Source organism: Temnothorax curvispinosus, unplaced genomic scaffold (genome assembly GCF_003070985.1).
Source record: "Temnothorax curvispinosus isolate PA1 unplaced genomic scaffold, ASM307098v1 QBEX01009239.1, whole genome shotgun sequence".
Classification (NCBI taxonomy): Eukaryota; Metazoa; Arthropoda; class Insecta; order Hymenoptera; family Formicidae; genus Temnothorax; species Temnothorax curvispinosus.
In genome coordinates this window covers 24,018-41,632 of record NW_020219019.1, presented here as the reverse complement: position 1 = coordinate 41,632, position 17,615 = coordinate 24,018, and the positions used below count along the sequence as shown (strand labels likewise).

Below are 17,615 nucleotides of genomic sequence, written 5' to 3'. Positions count from 1 at the left end.
TTCGTCTTATCAACACTCTGCGTTGCGTGGTTGGTTCAAAAAGTAAGAGCCAATCATGTTCGACTGCTGAACGTTACCATTGGTGTCCGTCAGCTCCGATTGTCGCTAGTATCGCCATAGTTGCCGAGTTGCCCTTCTATTACCATTCCATCTTCCACCGATTCTATCGTCCGCCATCTTCCTTGATCTTTCCGCAGCGTTCTTTTCCGTACGGTCCGTCGTGGCGACTACGTTTTTCGCGTAATTTTAACACAATGGTGAGTCAATTCTTTTCAATATGATGTTTATTTGATAAAATAAACTATAATACGCGATAATGATTTATTGAGAACCAACGAAAAAGCGAGATGCTTATTTTCTAGAAGGATTTAATTGCCGCGTGGCTAGGACATATTCCTGTAGAGAAACCGGCACGTTTCGCCCGTATAGTTTTAACACTATTTGCTTCTTTTGAAAGAACGCATTCTGTTTTAAAAAGATATCTGACGTTTTCCGTTATGCGAAAGAAATAAGCAAATATTTATGCTTAACAAGATAGGTTATGAATATTCCGGATATATACTTACTTGGCCGTGCTCCAAAATTCACTCTCGTTAACTAAAATGCTATAGTGTACGTGACGTAAACTATAGATTTTAGTTATCCAGAGTGAATTTTGGAGCGCAGCCCTTCATTTTAATTTAGTTATACCGCAAATTATATGCTTACTTGTTAGGAAGAGATAAATGAGGAATAAATTTTCCATGATGAAAGCTTCAGCTCACTTTGATACAGAAATGAAATGAAATTTTTAACCCTGTTGACCCTATTTGAATATGGTAGAGAAGTAACTAAAAACTCCGCAACTCTACGCTCTTGTTCTAATCCCTGCATGCTCGCTCGTAGGGTTTCGTCAAAGTGGTCAAGAATAAGCAGTACTTCAAGCGGTACCAAGTTAAGTTCAAGAGGCGCCGCGAAGGAAAGACTGATTACTATGCTCGTAAGCGATTGACTATTCAGGACAAGAACAAGTACAATACACCTAAGTACAGGTTGATCGTACGTTTGTCCAACAAGGATATTACGTGCCAGGTAATTTGATTGATACGCTTAAATTCCGTCACAGTTCAACGAAGACTCGACTAGTTAGGAATATTGCCATTTTAACTAAAATTTTTATACAATATATATAAAATTTATGTTAAGGATAATAATTATGGTACTTGATAACGCATATGTATCGCGTATTCTCAAGGTTGCCTATTCGAGAATTGAAGGAGACAGGATCGTATGTGCTGCTTACAGCCATGAACTTCCCAAATATGGAATTAAAGTTGGTCTTACCAATTATGCGTCTGCTTACTGCACCGGCTTGCTCTTGGCTAGAAGGGTAAGTCGTCTTCTCTACTTTTTTTTTTTTTTTATAAATATATGTCTAATATGTGATACATTGCTACATGATGACATCCTCAGCTCGCTTTGATTTCTATGAAGAAAACACGATTGTTCCCTGTTATGCAAAACCTGATTAGCAAAAATTATTAAATATTTGTACCAAATGATGTTCAGAGATCAACCATTATAATCAAACGTGTGAAATTTGTTTTTGATAGCTTCTTAAGAAGCTGGGATTGGATACCTTATACGTGGGTACTACAGATGTGACTGGTGACGAGTACAATGTCGAGGAATTGGATGATGGCCCAGGTGCCTTCAGATGTTACCTGGACACGGGATTAATGCGCACCACAACAGGCGCCCGAGTTTTTGGCGCCATGAAAGGCGCGGTTGACGGTGGTCTCAATATCCCTCATAGGTAATTAAAAGATACAATTGTATCTTAATATAATTTTAATTGTATCAATTTAATAATTTATGCTTTAAACATATTTTTGTTGTCATAAATATCATCTTTTCTTCCTGCTTTTGTTTTAAATATATGTCTAATATGTGATACATCGCTAACATGATGACATACTCAGCTCGCTTTGATGTTTCTATGAAGAAAACACGATTGTTCCCTATTATGTATCCTGATTAGCATGTATCATAAATGAAATGAAATGAAATAAATTTAAGTTAATCTCAATCAGATCAATTATGTACAATTGCTTGATAAAACAAATACACGTAATAGTTTATGATTTCATGATATAAGTGCATTGTTTAAGTTTTAAAACTTGCTTTTGTCTTTATGGTTTGATGATTTTTTGTTGTAAATTTTATATAAAACAAAATAGGATTAGAGTATCTCAATATTGATTCTAAAAATTTTGTAATTTATCATGTCATGTAATTTTAGCTGCGTTTCAGTTATTGAGTTGTTTTGTTTTACAGTACCAAGCGATTCCCCGGTTATGATGGCGAATCGAAGACGTTCAACGCAGATGTGCACCGACAGCACATATTCGGCCAACATGTCGCGAACTACATGAGACTGTTGGAAGAGGAGGATGATGAAGCTTTCAAGAGGCAGTTCTCCCAATATATCAAGCTTGGCATCTCTGCGAACGATGTAAGCGACTACAATGCAATTCTGAATGTATATCTATATGATTTCAATATACATACGTCCAATTTAAAATTGCTACTTAGATTATTCAAGTCTACGTAGCGTCGCGATTGGACAACAGCAATCTTCATTGGTTGTTAATTGTAAATGCATACATTTAACGCATTTATTAAAATAAACCTGTGTTACATACACACGCTATTATGTAGACAAACATTGAGATAACATACAAAAAAAATGTTACAGATCGAGAACATATACAAGAAGGCCCATGAAGCCATCCGGGCCAATCCGGAGCATACGAAGGTTACGAGAGAGAAGCCACCAATCAAAAAGAGATGGAACCGTGCGAAATTGTCATTGTCCGAGAGGAAGAATCGTGTGGCTCAGAAGAAGGCCTCCTTCCTCAAGACCTTGGAGGAAGCGGAGGTGTAACCATTCTTCATTCTGGATTATTACGATGTGTACACGGATTCATGTGTATAAATCAACCAAGAATAAAGAAAACTCGATATATATGTATAGTGAATCTATTAATCATATTAGCGTATATAATTTATACAAATAAAATTTATTTTTAACAAGTTATCACCAAGATACAAATTAACCTAATCAGAAATTTGATTAATCTAGACTCTAATTTTGTTGTTTATAAAAATTCAAGTCGTTTTTACATGCGTCTGATTTTGCTGTAGAAACCCAATATCGAACGCCATAGTTTGTGCGTGGTTAATCTCTAAGATCAATCTTGTGTATCTTGCATTACGCTTCTGATTAATGGCACAGCTTTTACTTTCTTTCGTGCTGTTGAACGACGAACGAATTATTTCTCTCTAATTTATTAACTTTACCCTCTTGAATCGTATATACAAAATCTAGTATAATATATACATGAGGAGCGTTTTGCATATTGTATATTATATATTAAAATCTTCGACATTAATACTATTTCTTCTAATATTACGATTTTTAATAGTCTCGTTATAATGTTAGAAAATTCAGTTATTTTAGTAATCAGAATTTTTGTTCGACAGCGGAAACACGATGCATCTCGTATCATATTTTCGGGATTCAACTCAATTTGAGATCGAACGTTCGGTGTTACATTAATGTATAACTGGATGTGGATAACTGACATTTATTTAGGATGAGAAGGTAGTTCGAATATCTTATATAAGTTTTTAACGAAAAAGTGACAGTCTGCTGCGAGAACCGGGTAACCGACCTTGTGCATCAAGCAAGCCGTTTTGAATGTCCGCCATGGAAGGTACAGCCTTTACTTCGCCACGTGCTGCTAAGCAAGGTGGTGATTTTAATAAACGTTGCGCTACTCGGTTGATGTCATCCTTGGATATTCCATCTGCAAGAATCGTGTTTTTTTTATGAATGTTATGGAAGAACCGGATTTTTGTTATTAAATTGAAAAGAACTTTGCAGCTTACTAATAGCTTGCATGAAGTATTCAGGCCGTTTTCTGGTACCAGTCGCTAGGACCTGTCTACCAATATCTTCGAATACAACGGGCCGTTGTTCCAAATTCATAAGCAGCATCGACTGCAATTGCTTCTTTGCTCTCTATACAAAGAATAAGATTTATAAACACGATGTAATATTAATAACTGGTTCAGAAATGTAAAAATCATACCGCTAATTCGTTATCCGAAATTCCGCTCGTCATGGCGACCATCTCGCGCACAATTACTTCTACCATATCCTTCACATGGGACGGTGTGCATGAGGCGTGAATACAAAATAAACCAGTGTCTGCATAAGCATGGTTGTATGCGGTTGCACTGTATAACCAATGATACCTACAACATACAACTTTCCCGATATAGTATTCTCGATTAAAACCCTCAATGCAAGTATGACATATAAATCTATTATAAATATAAACTACAAATTTATTCATTTTTTCTGAACATTAATTATTACAAAGTTGATAATAGGAAAAGGTACAAAAAGATATATAGAATAATTATTTTATATTATAAATCCTTTTTTTTTTAGAAACCTGAATAAAGCATAAAATGTATTACCTATTCAACACATTGGTGTACAAACGCGTGTACATGCCTTTTCCAGGACCGCCCGCGCTAAAACTGCCACCGCCTCCCATCATCATATTTAATACGCACATAGCAACAAAATCTGGATCTTGATGAGAGCAGCCTTCTAAACCTATAACAACGTGTGATAATTCGGGTAAGCCACTGGGTCCCGCATAAATCGGCACATTGCATTCCTCCTGTTAAAGATGTAAGCAGGTCTTTTATCTTTTAATTCCGCAATAAAGGCAAAAGTACTTTATCGTGTAGATGACCATACCAAAACATATCCTCCAGTATATTGTGCGACCGACATATCGACAGTATTTGCGTTATTTGGCAGAATAAGATCAGGCTGTTCCTCCCAGATAGGTTTTTGATCTACAAAATACCTACAAAACATCAAAGATAATATTTTATTATTATATGAACAGAAAGATTTAAAAAAATGTTTGTAACGTTACATTAATATCGTAAAACTAATCCTAGAATATGCTTAACTTATATTAGAAAGTTATCTACAAAATTATTTATAAATTACTTAAATATTTGTGAATTTATTTATAAATTACTTGTCACCATCTATGAAAAATTTATGGCTATTACTTAGTAACGGCGTGGACCAGGTCGTCATGTTCAACACCAACTCCAGCAACTACCATTCTATTCGGCACATAATGATGCTTGAGATATGTGTGTAAAATTTTCCTATCAATCCTTTCGATATTCTTTTCTGGACAGATCTTGGGCAAACCTAATGTGTTTTGCCTATACGCGGCCTACCAATATAATATCCATATGTAATTATGTCTTTTTTCCTTCACAATAAGAATACACTCGTAATTCTGCTGGGATATATCCAGAACCATTAGTTTCAACTCACAGCATGAATCATGTCCATCAATATAGGCTCTTGTTCTGGCCTAGTATGTAAAGATTCCAGTTCGAAGTGCACCGTTTGTCTGGAAATTTGTACCTAGAAACGATTTATAATTTAATCAAATGACAAGATGTATGACAATGATTTCTTGTAGAACCATTACACATCATACATACCTCCTCTTCTGTAATTTGAGGCCTTAAGACAATATCACCTAGAACTTGAGTAACTATATCTAACCCGCGACGTTCAGCCGATGCTGCGTAGACAAATGTGTCGCGAGACGCTTGACAATCGCATATACCGCCATGCTTTTCTAGCGCTAGCATTATCTTATCCTTGCTGTCAAATGTGTTTGTAGACTGTAATGAGTAATATAACATAGTTTTGTACACATTTATGAGAGAGAGATATATATACACATATATATACATATTAGAAATTAAAATTAAGAAAGATTATTAGTCATGAAGTATCTATTAATAAATTCAAAATTATTGAATAGACCATGTCAGCTACAAGTATAGGTCAACAATCTTCGATACTTGCTTATATGAAGATATTAACAGTAATACTTAATAAAGGAATCTTACACTAAATGCTAACTTTTCAAGAAAGTGCGAGATGCCGCTGGGATATGCCACTTCATATCGCGGACCCGAGTCAATGAGGACTGAAAATCAAAATAATAATATAACAATCTGCATACAAATCTATCAGTGTGGCCCAATTTACACCGATCTCTTGATACACGTATCAAATAGTATATTTGAATTGATCGGCCAATAATCAAACTAATTTACTGGTTATTTAATACGCATATCAAGTGATCGAACGGTAAACTAGGCCAACAGTTGCATACAATAACGAAATTGTGCTCAACTCACCACCTATAGTGCAAAATTGTCCAAATCTATTTTCAGACGCGACTTTCAAGCCATTTGGCAGGACTGTGATCTGCGTCGTTTGATGCTCCTCTTTCGTGGTCGAGTAAACAGCTTTTGGCAAATTTGGAATGGGTTCTGACAACGGTGGAAATGATGTAACGGTCTTCCTCTGATTCTCCTTCAAATCAGGGGGTATTCTCTGGGAGGAGAAGTTACACCTTTGCCAGGTATTGAAGTATCGCGAGCGGGTAGAACTGAAAGATAAAAGAAAAACAAATATGATAACGAACTTTCCATCGAATCGACGTGTAAAATGTATTGAATTCCTTTTCTTTTCTCCTCCTTTGGAAGAAATAAGATGAAGGTTATACAAGTCCACGACTCTAGTTTCGCGAGATGATTTGACATCACGTTGTCGCAGTCACCTTTTCTTAATCGTAACGATCAACGGCTTTCGCAACATCCTCGAAAACATTTTGTCAACTCGGGAAGATTTGTAGCATACAGATGTTAATTCCAGGCGAACCGCCGCCGCCGGAGACTGTATAGAGACGCACTCGAGATGTACTATGTACTCTACAATCTACAACGCAGAAATGTCAAGGAAAAAATGACAGCGAATCTCAATCGAATCTGCGTTTCTCACACAACGGATTCGCGAGTGAGAATACTTGAGCACGTTCGGTAACGATACATATCATAATATGTATATATATATACACATCTAAAATTTCAGCTTTGCGAAATATTAGGTTAGATTACGCATGCAGTTTATAGATACGCCCCGACTTGTTCCTTTCAGCTGTTGGTGCATGAAAACAATTGAATCGGCTTCATTTGTAATGTATAAATTACGAACGTAAAAAAAAAACAAATATATAAATAATAGTAAAATAATAATTTATTACTGTAAATGCGCTATATTAGTTACAATATAAATTATTACATTATAACATTAAATTAAAACATTAATAATAATTATATTTATTACACTATAAACGTATAATATGCTATATTAATTGCGACGTAAATTATCTGATATTAGATAATTTATATTCAGCTGATCAGCTTCGCGTTATATTTTCTGCATCTAAAACGTAAACAATTAGATAATTGGAGATTAAAATATATAGGTATGTACATAATTGGAGGGAAAAAGAAGCGAAAAGAATGCAAAAGATTTCGACTGTGAGGAACAAACTTATATCGACGGCCAATCACACTTCGTCGGCGAGACGTCGAGTCAACATGGCGAGGCCAATCCAGGTTCGTCGTTTCCTTCCTTTAGCTTCAGCTACACCATGCCTTTTTCCTCGTCCCCCCGCCGCAATCGGGTCCAACGTGTCCGTGGTGTTTGGGAGGAGGTGCGGAAGCGGCATCGTGACACCTCTTGGATTTAAAATGTCGACGTGTGACGTGTAGTTTACACCGACAAGCGGTGGAAAGAAATCTCGCCGAGAGAGAGAGAAATGGAATATTTTAAAAGCAGCCTGAAATCCGTCTTGGGAACCACTCCCGCCGGGACGCAGCCGACGGGTGCCGATACGGTGAGTGGGAACCGATGAATATATTTCATGTTTTCACGCGCCGACGAAAGGTTACTTCCCTATGTTTTGGACGAAGGTCGTAAGCGCCTTCGCTGCTGGGATTACGTCGCCGCTGATTATCCGATTAAAGCTCCCCGGCCGACGGACTTAATTACAGGTAGCTCACGATGCCGTTTCTCTTGCAATATTTTTCTGACGCAGGTGGAGAAACTGGTGGACAGACTGCAGTCTTCTACTCTGCTCGACGACAGAAGAGATGCCTGCCGTGCGCTCAAGGCGTTTTCGCGCACGTATCGCGTGGAGGTGGGTGCTCAGGGAATGGACGCGCTCAGGCAGGTGCTGGAGGTGGACAGGACGGATTGCGAGATAATCGGCTTGGCCTTGGATACTCTGTGCAATATAACGTATCCTGAAACGTTCGACGAAGAAGGTACAAGACCGCTTTATTTCTTTGGCACAATGAATTTTACGTCTGATTGCCACGCGTTATTTCAGTCGGCAAACACGACTCCAAGAGCCAAATAGGGGAACAGTTTACAGAAATATTCATTAAGCACTCGGACAGCGTTGGTTTGGTGCTGACATTTCTCGAGGAGTTTGACTTTCGCGTCAGGTGGCCGGCGCTAAAGCTACTGACGCATTTGCTGGCGAACAGACCTAAAGATATTCAGGAAATAATTCTGGTCAGCCCTATGGGTGTCTCTAAACTGATGGACTTGCTGAGTGACAGCAGAGAAGTTATACGCAATGATGTATGCTAAATTTATTATCTTTGAACAAACGCTTCTGGAATAATAAGAGCTTTGCTTATAATATGTTATTTATATTTGTTCTATATAGGTCTTGTTGCTGCTCATTCAATTAACAAAAGGCAATGCTAACATACAAAAGATAGTGGCGTTTGAAAGTGCGTTTGATCGCATATTTGATGTTATTGAGCAAGAAGGCAACGCGGATGGTGGTATTGTTGTGGAAGATTGCCTCCTGCTGATGTTAAATCTTCTCAGGGGGAATGTCAGTAACCAAAACTTCTTTAAGGAAGGTAATGTACTTGTCACAGGATTTCCCTAACAACTTGTATAATTTTTGCCGTTCTGTAATAATTTTTATATTGCAACGTACAGGTAGCTATATTCATAAATTGACGCCAATGTTCCAAATTCCCAATGAAACGGAGGATAACAATCTTGGTGGATCTTGGAGTCCACAGAAGGTGTCCAATGTTCACTGCATGGTGCGAGTTGTACGTGCGCTAGTAGCACCGAGTGCTCCTGCTCAGGTAGCTCGAAAATATTAGCGCTGTATGGAATTTACAATATTTGTATGTTGTTTAATTAATAAACAATTGTTTCGTGTGAAGGTAGTCGCAGCTTGTCAACGAACTATGAGAGCGTGCGGACTATTGCAAGCACTGTGCGATATATTGATGGCTAGCGGAGTGCCAGCAGATGTATTAACGGAGATCATTAATACTGTAGCGGAGGTAATAAGAGGGAATGCTAGTAATCAAGAATTTTTGGCGGGTGTCATGGCACCGAGCACTCCTCCAAGGTATGCCGAGTACGCTTATTTTGTATCATACATGTGCCATATTATTCAGAAGATAAATGACTTAAAAATTACATACAAGTATATTATAGGCCGGCGATTGTCGTTCTGTTAATGTCCATGGTGAACGAAAAACAACTGTTTGTTCTACGATGTTCAGTATTATATTGCTTCCAATGCTTCCTGTATAAGAATGAAGTTGGGCAGACGCAGTTAATCCAGACTTTGTTACCGCAAGGCAACGAGGGATCGTCGGTAACTACAGGTGTGTAAGCTTTTTTTTGTTTTTATAAAATAAAAAAGAACTCTAATTCTAGACAAACGTTCCTGATTGAACTATGAAATAACGCAAGACTGTTTCGCGTATATCTGTTGTCAGGACAGTTGTTGTGTGGCGGACTATTCTCTATAGATTCTCTGTCAAATTGGTTCTCCGCCGTGGCATTGTCGCACGCCTTGATCGAGAACATAAGTCAGAAGGAACAGCTTTTAAGAGTACTTCTCGCAACCAATATCGGGAAACCGCCAGTAACGCTTATGCAACAATGCGTTATGTTGTTGCAGCAGGGTAACAAAACGCAGTGTAAATTGGGCCTGCTGATTCTGCTTTGTCGATGGACCTCGTACTGTCCGCTCGCGGTAAAATCGTTCTTGGCTATCGACTCTTCGGTAGCGTATCTAACAGCCCTTTTGTCGTCGCAAGAAAATAACGACGATTTACAAGAAACCTTGCTGCAGAGTATGTGCGCCTTACTTATCGGCATTTGCGTACACTTCAACGACGATAGCGTACCTACTTATACTAAGGTAAATATCGACAAATATTCGTGCCAATCTGGTATATAAAGTAACTAATGAGTGATTAATAACAATCAATCAATCAATACCGGCTCTTGGATTTTGACTTGTTCTAAAGATTCGGTTTTTCTCTTTTATCTATTTTACGTGATGTAATTGTCAGAGCTACATACAAAAACCTTAACTAGAATGGCTAGATTTCTGTCAGGGTCGTCTACTCTTAACTTACGAATTTAAAAATTCGTACGTGGAATGAAGAATCGAATCCGTTATCGTGTATCTCAGCAAATAAATTCTCTGTATTGTTTTACAGGAAAAAGTGTGCAATTTAATAGAGAATAGAATAGGTTTGGAAAAGTTTCAAGATGCGATCGGTGGTATTGTCAGGCACGAAATATATTCTCGAACGTTAAAACATCCACAGCCGTCAGCTAAAAATCCGTCGGAACTTTTACTCGATCACGAGTTTTGCAGGTTGCTAAAAAGTTTGGAAGGTAATTTAGATACATTACAACAATTTGCATTAATAAGGAAAATTAATACCGTCAGTTTATTTTAAATGCAAATGAGATTTTTTTCTTCTTTCTAGGTGTTATAATAAAATCGGTGATAGATGCTAATAATGAACATCAGAACAAGAATCAATTATCTGTGATGAACTTACCTGATAACACATTGGTTTCACAATACAAAGACCTTATTAGAGAGCAGGATACACAAATTCAAAGGTTAAATCAAGCTAATGATTTTCTTACAAAAGAAAAACAAGAACTTGAGGTAGTGAGCGATTTTCGTTTTAGAGAAAAACAAATTTATAGAATATATTTTTTAAAGAATTTTTAACGTTGTCGCAGGCACAAGTACAAGAACTTCGATCGACTGTTAGTCATCTACGAGATCAAAATTTAGTCCTTCGAGCTGCACAAGCTAACATAGGGGATGGAAAGGAGACAATTGCTTCTAGTAATAATCTAGATTTGGAAAAGGAATTGCAGACGTATAAAACGATGGTTGCAGATTTAGAAAATCGTTTGGCGGAATATAAACATATAATGCAACAGCACGACGAGAAGAACAAAGAAAACAAGGAATCAGAATTGGAGTATCAATTGAAATTGAAGACAGATGAACTTGAGAAATTGAAGAAGGATCAAGAAGATCTTTTAGAACTCTTGACAGATCAAGATAGTAAAATTACACTGTATAAAGAAAGATTAATTGAATTAGGAGATAAGGTATGTTTTATAAAGCTTTTTTGTATAATATGTGATAAGTAAAATGTCTTCTTTTCTTTTTAGGTTGAATCTGATGAAAGTTCAGGCGAACTTGACACAGATGATCAACCAGAATCGAGCAACTAAGATGCTTTAATTGACGTTCTTTTGTCATCTAATTTAATGATAAATTAATAAGAGAATTCTTATGTTAACAAGCAAGTTTTCTTTTCTAGATTTTCTAAGATTTCATTTCATGTGTCATATAAATGATGTAAACATATATAAAATAGACTTGCAAATGTATATTTGCACATTTGCAAACGTGTACACAATTACATGCACACAGTTGTATAAACGAACATTTAGCCGTATTTTCAGAAACTAAAATGTATAAATTTTATATTTAACAGAGATATTTTAAGTAAACTGAATTATATCATTCTAATTCTGTGTAATTATGTTCTAACTATATTTAGGTGTTTAGTAAGTTTGTAAAAAAATAATAGAATTAATTGAAAAGCAGATTACATGTGAACTGAAGAAATCATCGCCAGACATTCCTATATGTTTAACGTAATTTGATGTCCAGTGCAGTCTTTAACAAAACGATATTTATAGAGTTATCCAACAAAAATGTATTTATTATATTTATTTTAAATAGCTTAACTAATCTACTAACGAATGTACAATTAATGGGACTGACAGGGACAACATTTGTAAATTCCCATTTTCAGCAGTTTAATATACAGAGCTCTATAAATACATGCTTCTTGATGGTTCTCTTTAACGTTCCTGTAAATTTTTTTGTCACTGACTGTGGGATGTCATAATATCTAGCCAGTAATATCAAGTAACTAGCAGGTGAGAATTTTATCCAGTGGAACATTGGATGGCTTATACTGCACTTTGCCGTTGTTTCATGACCGCTTGAACACACTTCGCCATGGTTAAAGACGCTCGCGATACTACGTCAGTCATAAAGAACTGATCTAACGTCTTATGTTTGATGTCCACAGGGTCTGATAAGAATGATCCTCCGGACTGTTGCTGTATATAACAAAATATATATTTGATATTGTTATCCTCATATTTAAAAAGTTTGTCTAATCAAGATACAAACCTTGGCTATCTCCAAAGCTTGCGTAAAGAAATTAGCTGGTTCGACATCGCCATATCTGACCAGATGAGGCGCGACCTCTTCGAGCCTGGATCTTACGTCGGTTAGATTGTCATAGGGCAAAGTAATTCCAGCCATCTATAACAATTTAACAAAAATATACAATTTTATGTCTTGATTAATTACTTAACGATCGGAATGTTTACACAAGATTTTTCTATGCGAATTTATTTACCTCGGAAAGAGCGCGAATGATTTTCCAATCTGGACGCGCTAAGCCAGGTGGTGTAAGTGCCGCGCACGTTTCTTGGGAGCGACCTTCAGTGTTAACGTAACTTGCGACTTTTTCGGTGTACGCTGCTCCAGCCAATACAACATCCGCAATGGCTGCTCCAGCATCACCGTGACTTCCTAGAAACACAAATGATGTTCGATGACATTAATTGACGATTTCATTAAAGTTATGGATAACTTGATATTTAAAGATAAATACGAGTACTATTAAGTTGTTACATATAATGTCCTTAGCATCATTATATCCGTACCTATATAAATGATGAATGTGTTTGGGAAATCTTCCTTCGTAATATTTGCATCGTCAGCACCCAAAAGGAACAGAACTTTCGGTTGTTGCCCCTTGATCTCTTCTACGGTTGAGCCGTAGCCAATATCTAAGGCGGCGACTTGAGATGCATTTGTATGCAATATGTTCAAGATCTTCCAATCCTGGGGAGCCTAAAGCAAAGTATATAATTAACAAAATTTCCATAAGATTATTATACAACAGTCGTTAGCAGTAGCTCACTTTTGAGTTATCTCCTAAAGCCTTAGTTAATTCTTGCGTTTCGTAGAGAATCTTAGCCCCGTCCTTTCGAGTTAGCTGATCAGCGCCCAAGATAACAAGTGGCTTCTTAGCCTCTTTCAAAGTCGCACAGAACGGATGCGAGCCGTTTCGCAATTTCGTTATTATATCGAAAGACTCTCCCAAGTGCTAAAAAAGCTACATTTTGTAAAATACTCTATGTATTGTTATCACAAAATAGATGAAAATCGAAACGGTACCTCGTGTTCATATGTTAAGTCTACGTCCGGGCCAATAAGAGCAACTGTTTGTTCACCGTGTAGATAGCCCTTTCTGAGACGAGTGTTTATTAGTGGTGCTTCATATCTTGGATTTGTGCCGATTAATACTACAACGTCCGCGTCTTCAACTGCGGCGATAGTGTTATTCAGAAGGTAGCTACTCCTGAGATCGATGCCCGAGCCGTCCTTCGGGAAGCATTGTTCCGTGGCTAGTCCCTCGCTGCCCAGTTTGTTCACTAAATCTTTCATAGCGATCAGGGCTTCCGCGTCCGTCAATTTTCCAGCAATTGCAGCGCACTTGTCCGCCGGCACATTCGCTAGAGATCTAGCAGCTAATCAGTATAAAAGACGTTACTGAACGATCTGATTACTAATGAGATATGATGGATCTCATAGAGATGCACACGCATAATAGATACTAATCAATTCTAACCAGCGATAAGTGCGTCCTCCCAATCCACAGCTTGCAATTTTCCATTGATCTTCATCATTGGCGTAATGAGTCTTTGCCTTTTGAGTCCATCGTACGAAAAACGGGCTTTGTCCGAAAGCCATTCCTCGTTCACCGCCTAGAAAAATTATATTATAGTAATATATAATAAAATCATGCTTTTTTTGTATTATTCGCTGCAAGTATATTAAAAGTATTTACCTCATTCACTCTTGGTAGTATTCTCAGGACCTCTCCAGTTCTGTGAGTGATAACTATATTGCTACCAACGGCATCGTGAACATCAATACTGTCAGTACGACGTGTCTCCCATGGACGAGCAACGAACGCATACGGCTTGCTAGTTAGCGCACCCACTGGACAGAGGTCGATGATATTGCCAGACAATTCTGACAAGAACATTTTCTCGACATATGTCCCCACCTTTAAAATCGTTATATAGCGATACAAATTTTTAAGAATAACGTCATTTAATAGAATATAAAGTATGTGATATTTAAATCTTTCCAGAAACTAGAATTCTCGTTACAGTCTCTTATATGACAAGAAATTAAAAGGAAATAATTAATAAGTAAGACTCTATTTTTAATCGACAACGTTTGGCTATCAGTGTCGTGACAATTCGACCATTGGTTTTGGTCGGATTAATCGTCAAGACGTTTCGACCATAGGTCTTGATCTTTTCTAAATTGACAAAACCCTCGGTCGAAACGTCTTGACGATTAATCCGATCAAAACCAATGGTCGAATTGTCACACTGATAGCCAAACATTGTCGATTAAAAATAGTCTTTCTCGTTAATCACTTATTGGCAGAACAAAAACATATATTTTTTGTGAAATTAATCTTTTTTCTTTCTTAACCAAAATATGCAATAAGAATGATTATATTTCAAATACATGTGAAATATAAAATTTACCTGCATATCATTGCCACGACCTGTGGTTCCCAAGTCGTCAATACCAGCTACTTCCGAAGCGAATCGAATGCACCTTGTGCAATGTATGCAGCGTGTCATAACTGTCTTAATTAACGGCCCCATGTCCTTGTCCTCCACTGCTCTTTTTCCGGAGAAGTTAATGTCGACGAACCTACTCCTGTCGGTTCCGAAAGCCATACTTTGATCCTGCAAGTCGCACTCGCCGCCCTGATCGCAGATTGGGCAGTCCAGCGGATGGTTAACCAACAGAAATTCCATAACACCCTCGCGGGCTTTCCGTGTCAGGTCGGAGTTGGTTTTCACTCTCCAACCTTTCATCACTGGCATAGCGCACGCAGCAACCGGCTATAAGATGGATTTAAAAGTACAGTCAATTTTAATTGTTGAGGCACCTTATCCTTTTGGCTGTCCCATTGTGTCGCGTACCTTGACTTGCTTCTCTATTTCAACAAGACACATCCTGCAATTTCCAGCTACGGCAAGACGTTCATGATAACAGAATCTTGGTATTTCAACTCCCACCTTGGCGGCGGCCTGAAAGAAAAATTTTCTCACATAAATATTACTATCCAGTTTTAGCGTAGGATGCTTAAAAAAAAATGTTGACACTTATATGGGAGTAACTTTTTTAAAGAAACAGAACTGATAACTTGAGAAATATCATAGTAACAAATTTTGTCTTCAAAGAGTCTCCACTTGTTTGCAATCATTTTGTCTTCATAACGAAGCTTACTTGCTTAGCCGTCTTGATTTTATTATTATATTTTTACAAAGCATATCTTAGCAGCTATAAAGAATAAAATACATCAAATACTGCAGAAGAAATCCATCGTTTTATAAGTGTGTAACGCAAAAGGAGTATGCATTAACGTGGAAAAATATTATAAAAAATTATGAACAATTCGACTAGTTGCACATCTCAGTGACATACGTTTTTGAAATGATGATCTTCGGTAAATTTGACAACCGAGATACTTTCAAAAACTATTAAATACACTTTCTAACGTTAACAACTATAACTATCTTTTCGATGAATTCTAGGTAAATTTCTTTCATGGAAATAACTGTCTATGCTGAGATCTTTCAATACTACTGAACCATGCCAAGCTTTCTCTACATTTATTTTTGCAAGTCCACGAATATATATTCATTTTGAGCTATGCGCTAATAAAAATGACAGGTGTCTTCTACAGTACAGCGTTTAATTCTCTTTATTCTGTCTCTTCTGTCTACTCGTTACAATATATCATATTTATATGACAGCCATGCCTATCTTTCAATTTCTTTACGTTTATTTTTACAAGTTCACCAATACGTACTTATTAATTTTAAACTATGTGCTGATAAAAATGATAAATCTCTTTTACAAGTACAGTGTTTAACTTGCTCATTCTGCCCACTCATCACAATATAACAGCTGTCTAATTTAAGTGATTTTCCAATCGTTAGCTCGTACATATATCTATATATGAGCTATAAAGATTCTGAAGTTCCATCGTGTTCCTCGCGAGAGGAGACGAGCGAGGAAGGAAAGGACGACGTGGAAAATACATTGACGCGAACCTGCAGGACCGTCGTTCCCGGTGGCACTTGCACAGGCTTGTCGTCGATGAAGACCTCGACCAGCTCCTGCTGCGACTTGCTGGACGTCGTGTGGAAACCGACGGCGCAGTGCCTTCCACCCGCCAGGCCGGTGGCCCGCGCGATCGGTAATCTCAACATCTCCGCCACGGGCTGAGCTAGTCGAAAACACCAGTTTATTATTATGTAATAAACAAACTTTGCCGCACGGTCAATGGCGAGTTAACCTAACTTGGACGACAGCTATAGGTAGAGCGAGACGTGTGTCTCCGTAAAAAAAGCGTTATCGCGCCACGACGAGTATCGCGACGACACCCTAGCGAGACATTTCGACGCGATCGTCGATTCGCCGAGCGTTTCACATGCAAAATTACGCGGTTAAATAAAGTTACCCACAGCTGTCCGCGATATGTACTGGATATTACCTTCTCCTGGATGTCAGAAACACCCGACAACCCGCACTGAGCTCATGATGAGCAATGGCGAGTTCGATTTGTGGTGGGACGCAGTTGCGTTGGTTACTTTCGCGTCACCGTGTACAGCCCACGGTCTTATGATCAATGATTTTGCGCACCGTAGGCAGAGAATATTTACAATATATACGTTCCGATACCGATGAGTTTGTTAAATTTCTTCTTCTTTTACATTTTTCGAACTTCGCGTTTTACGCTCCGGCCTTTAAATTATCCACTTCTACTGATGTAGGTTAACTTTAATCTCGGTTTAACTGGTACTTTTCATTTTCTTCTAGTTCTAAAGAAAAAGATAAAAAGTAAGTTAAATCGAGATTATAGAAATGGATATAGCGGTATTTACTCCGATTAAAAAAAAAAAAAAGTTTAAAAAAATATTATCGACCATTATTTAATCATAAATCATCAAAGAAGACAATAAAAATTAAGATGCAACGTTGCACAATATACACCCCACGCGAATATATTTGATAATTAAGTTAATTACCAGTTAATTATAAATCGGAGTAAATCGAAATCATATGTCCAACGGTAATCACGTGGTCGCGAAAGCG

At 37.5% G+C, this 17,615-nt stretch overlaps 4 protein-coding genes across 7 annotated transcripts; 2 read left to right on the top strand and 2 right to left on the bottom strand.

Moving 5' to 3' along the window:
• The first annotated feature begins 167 nt into the window (after positions 1-167).
• Positions 168-3,013, top strand: LOC112458834 (60S ribosomal protein L5). The gene is made up of 6 exons (XM_025022646.1): positions 168-257; positions 886-1,071; positions 1,235-1,369; positions 1,593-1,795; positions 2,317-2,494; positions 2,738-3,013. Exons 1-6 carry the CDS (start codon positions 255-257, stop codon positions 2,924-2,926), a joined length of 894 nt encoding a protein of 297 aa, XP_024878414.1. The 5' UTR covers positions 168-254; the 3' UTR covers positions 2,927-3,013.
• Positions 3,014-3,043: 30 nt separating this feature from the next.
• LOC112458833 (mitochondrial-processing peptidase subunit alpha) lies at positions 3,044-7,060 on the bottom strand. 2 transcript variants are annotated; one of them, XM_025022644.1, is made up of 12 exons: positions 6,732-7,060; positions 6,307-6,560; positions 6,013-6,092; positions 5,596-5,781; positions 5,423-5,515; positions 5,146-5,318; positions 4,820-4,931; positions 4,531-4,739; positions 4,137-4,302; positions 3,934-4,066; positions 3,717-3,851; positions 3,044-3,295 (listed from the first exon to the last, which is right to left on the bottom strand). In XM_025022644.1, the coding sequence occupies exons 1-12, from the start codon at positions 6,779-6,781 to the stop codon at positions 3,234-3,236; spliced, it is 1,653 nt and encodes a 550-aa protein (XP_024878412.1). In that variant the 5' UTR covers positions 6,782-7,060; the 3' UTR covers positions 3,044-3,233. The 2 variants fall into 2 exon arrangements, with proteins under 2 accessions (XP_024878412.1, XP_024878413.1); XM_025022645.1 differs by having other exon boundaries at positions 3,044-3,851; positions 6,732-7,059.
• A 580-nt stretch (positions 7,061-7,640) lies between these two features.
• LOC112458825 (general vesicular transport factor p115) lies at positions 7,641-12,178 on the top strand. The gene is made up of 12 exons (XM_025022630.1): positions 7,641-7,853; positions 8,055-8,283; positions 8,349-8,605; positions 8,694-8,895; positions 8,978-9,132; positions 9,214-9,404; positions 9,494-9,666; positions 9,781-10,208; positions 10,513-10,693; positions 10,789-10,976; positions 11,054-11,434; positions 11,498-12,178. Exons 1-12 carry the CDS (start codon positions 7,776-7,778, stop codon positions 11,558-11,560), a joined length of 2,526 nt encoding a protein of 841 aa, XP_024878398.1. The 5' UTR covers positions 7,641-7,775; the 3' UTR covers positions 11,561-12,178.
• LOC112458826 (NADH-ubiquinone oxidoreductase 75 kDa subunit, mitochondrial) lies at positions 12,059-17,237 on the bottom strand. 3 transcript variants are annotated; one of them, XM_025022632.1, is made up of 12 exons: positions 17,014-17,237; positions 16,571-16,746; positions 15,434-15,541; positions 14,987-15,352; positions 14,269-14,490; positions 14,050-14,185; positions 13,596-13,948; positions 13,339-13,524; positions 13,079-13,268; positions 12,769-12,944; positions 12,537-12,671; positions 12,311-12,463 (listed from the first exon to the last, which is right to left on the bottom strand). In XM_025022632.1, exons 2-12 carry the CDS (start codon positions 16,727-16,729, stop codon positions 12,311-12,313), a joined length of 2,184 nt encoding a protein of 727 aa, XP_024878400.1. In that variant the 5' UTR covers positions 16,730-16,746; positions 17,014-17,237. The 3 variants fall into 3 exon arrangements, with proteins under 3 accessions (XP_024878402.1, XP_024878400.1, XP_024878401.1); XM_025022633.1 differs by having other exon boundaries at positions 16,571-16,741; XM_025022634.1 differs by lacking the exon at positions 17,014-17,237 and having other exon boundaries at positions 12,059-12,463; positions 16,571-16,729.
• Positions 17,238-17,615: the final 378 nt, after the last annotated feature.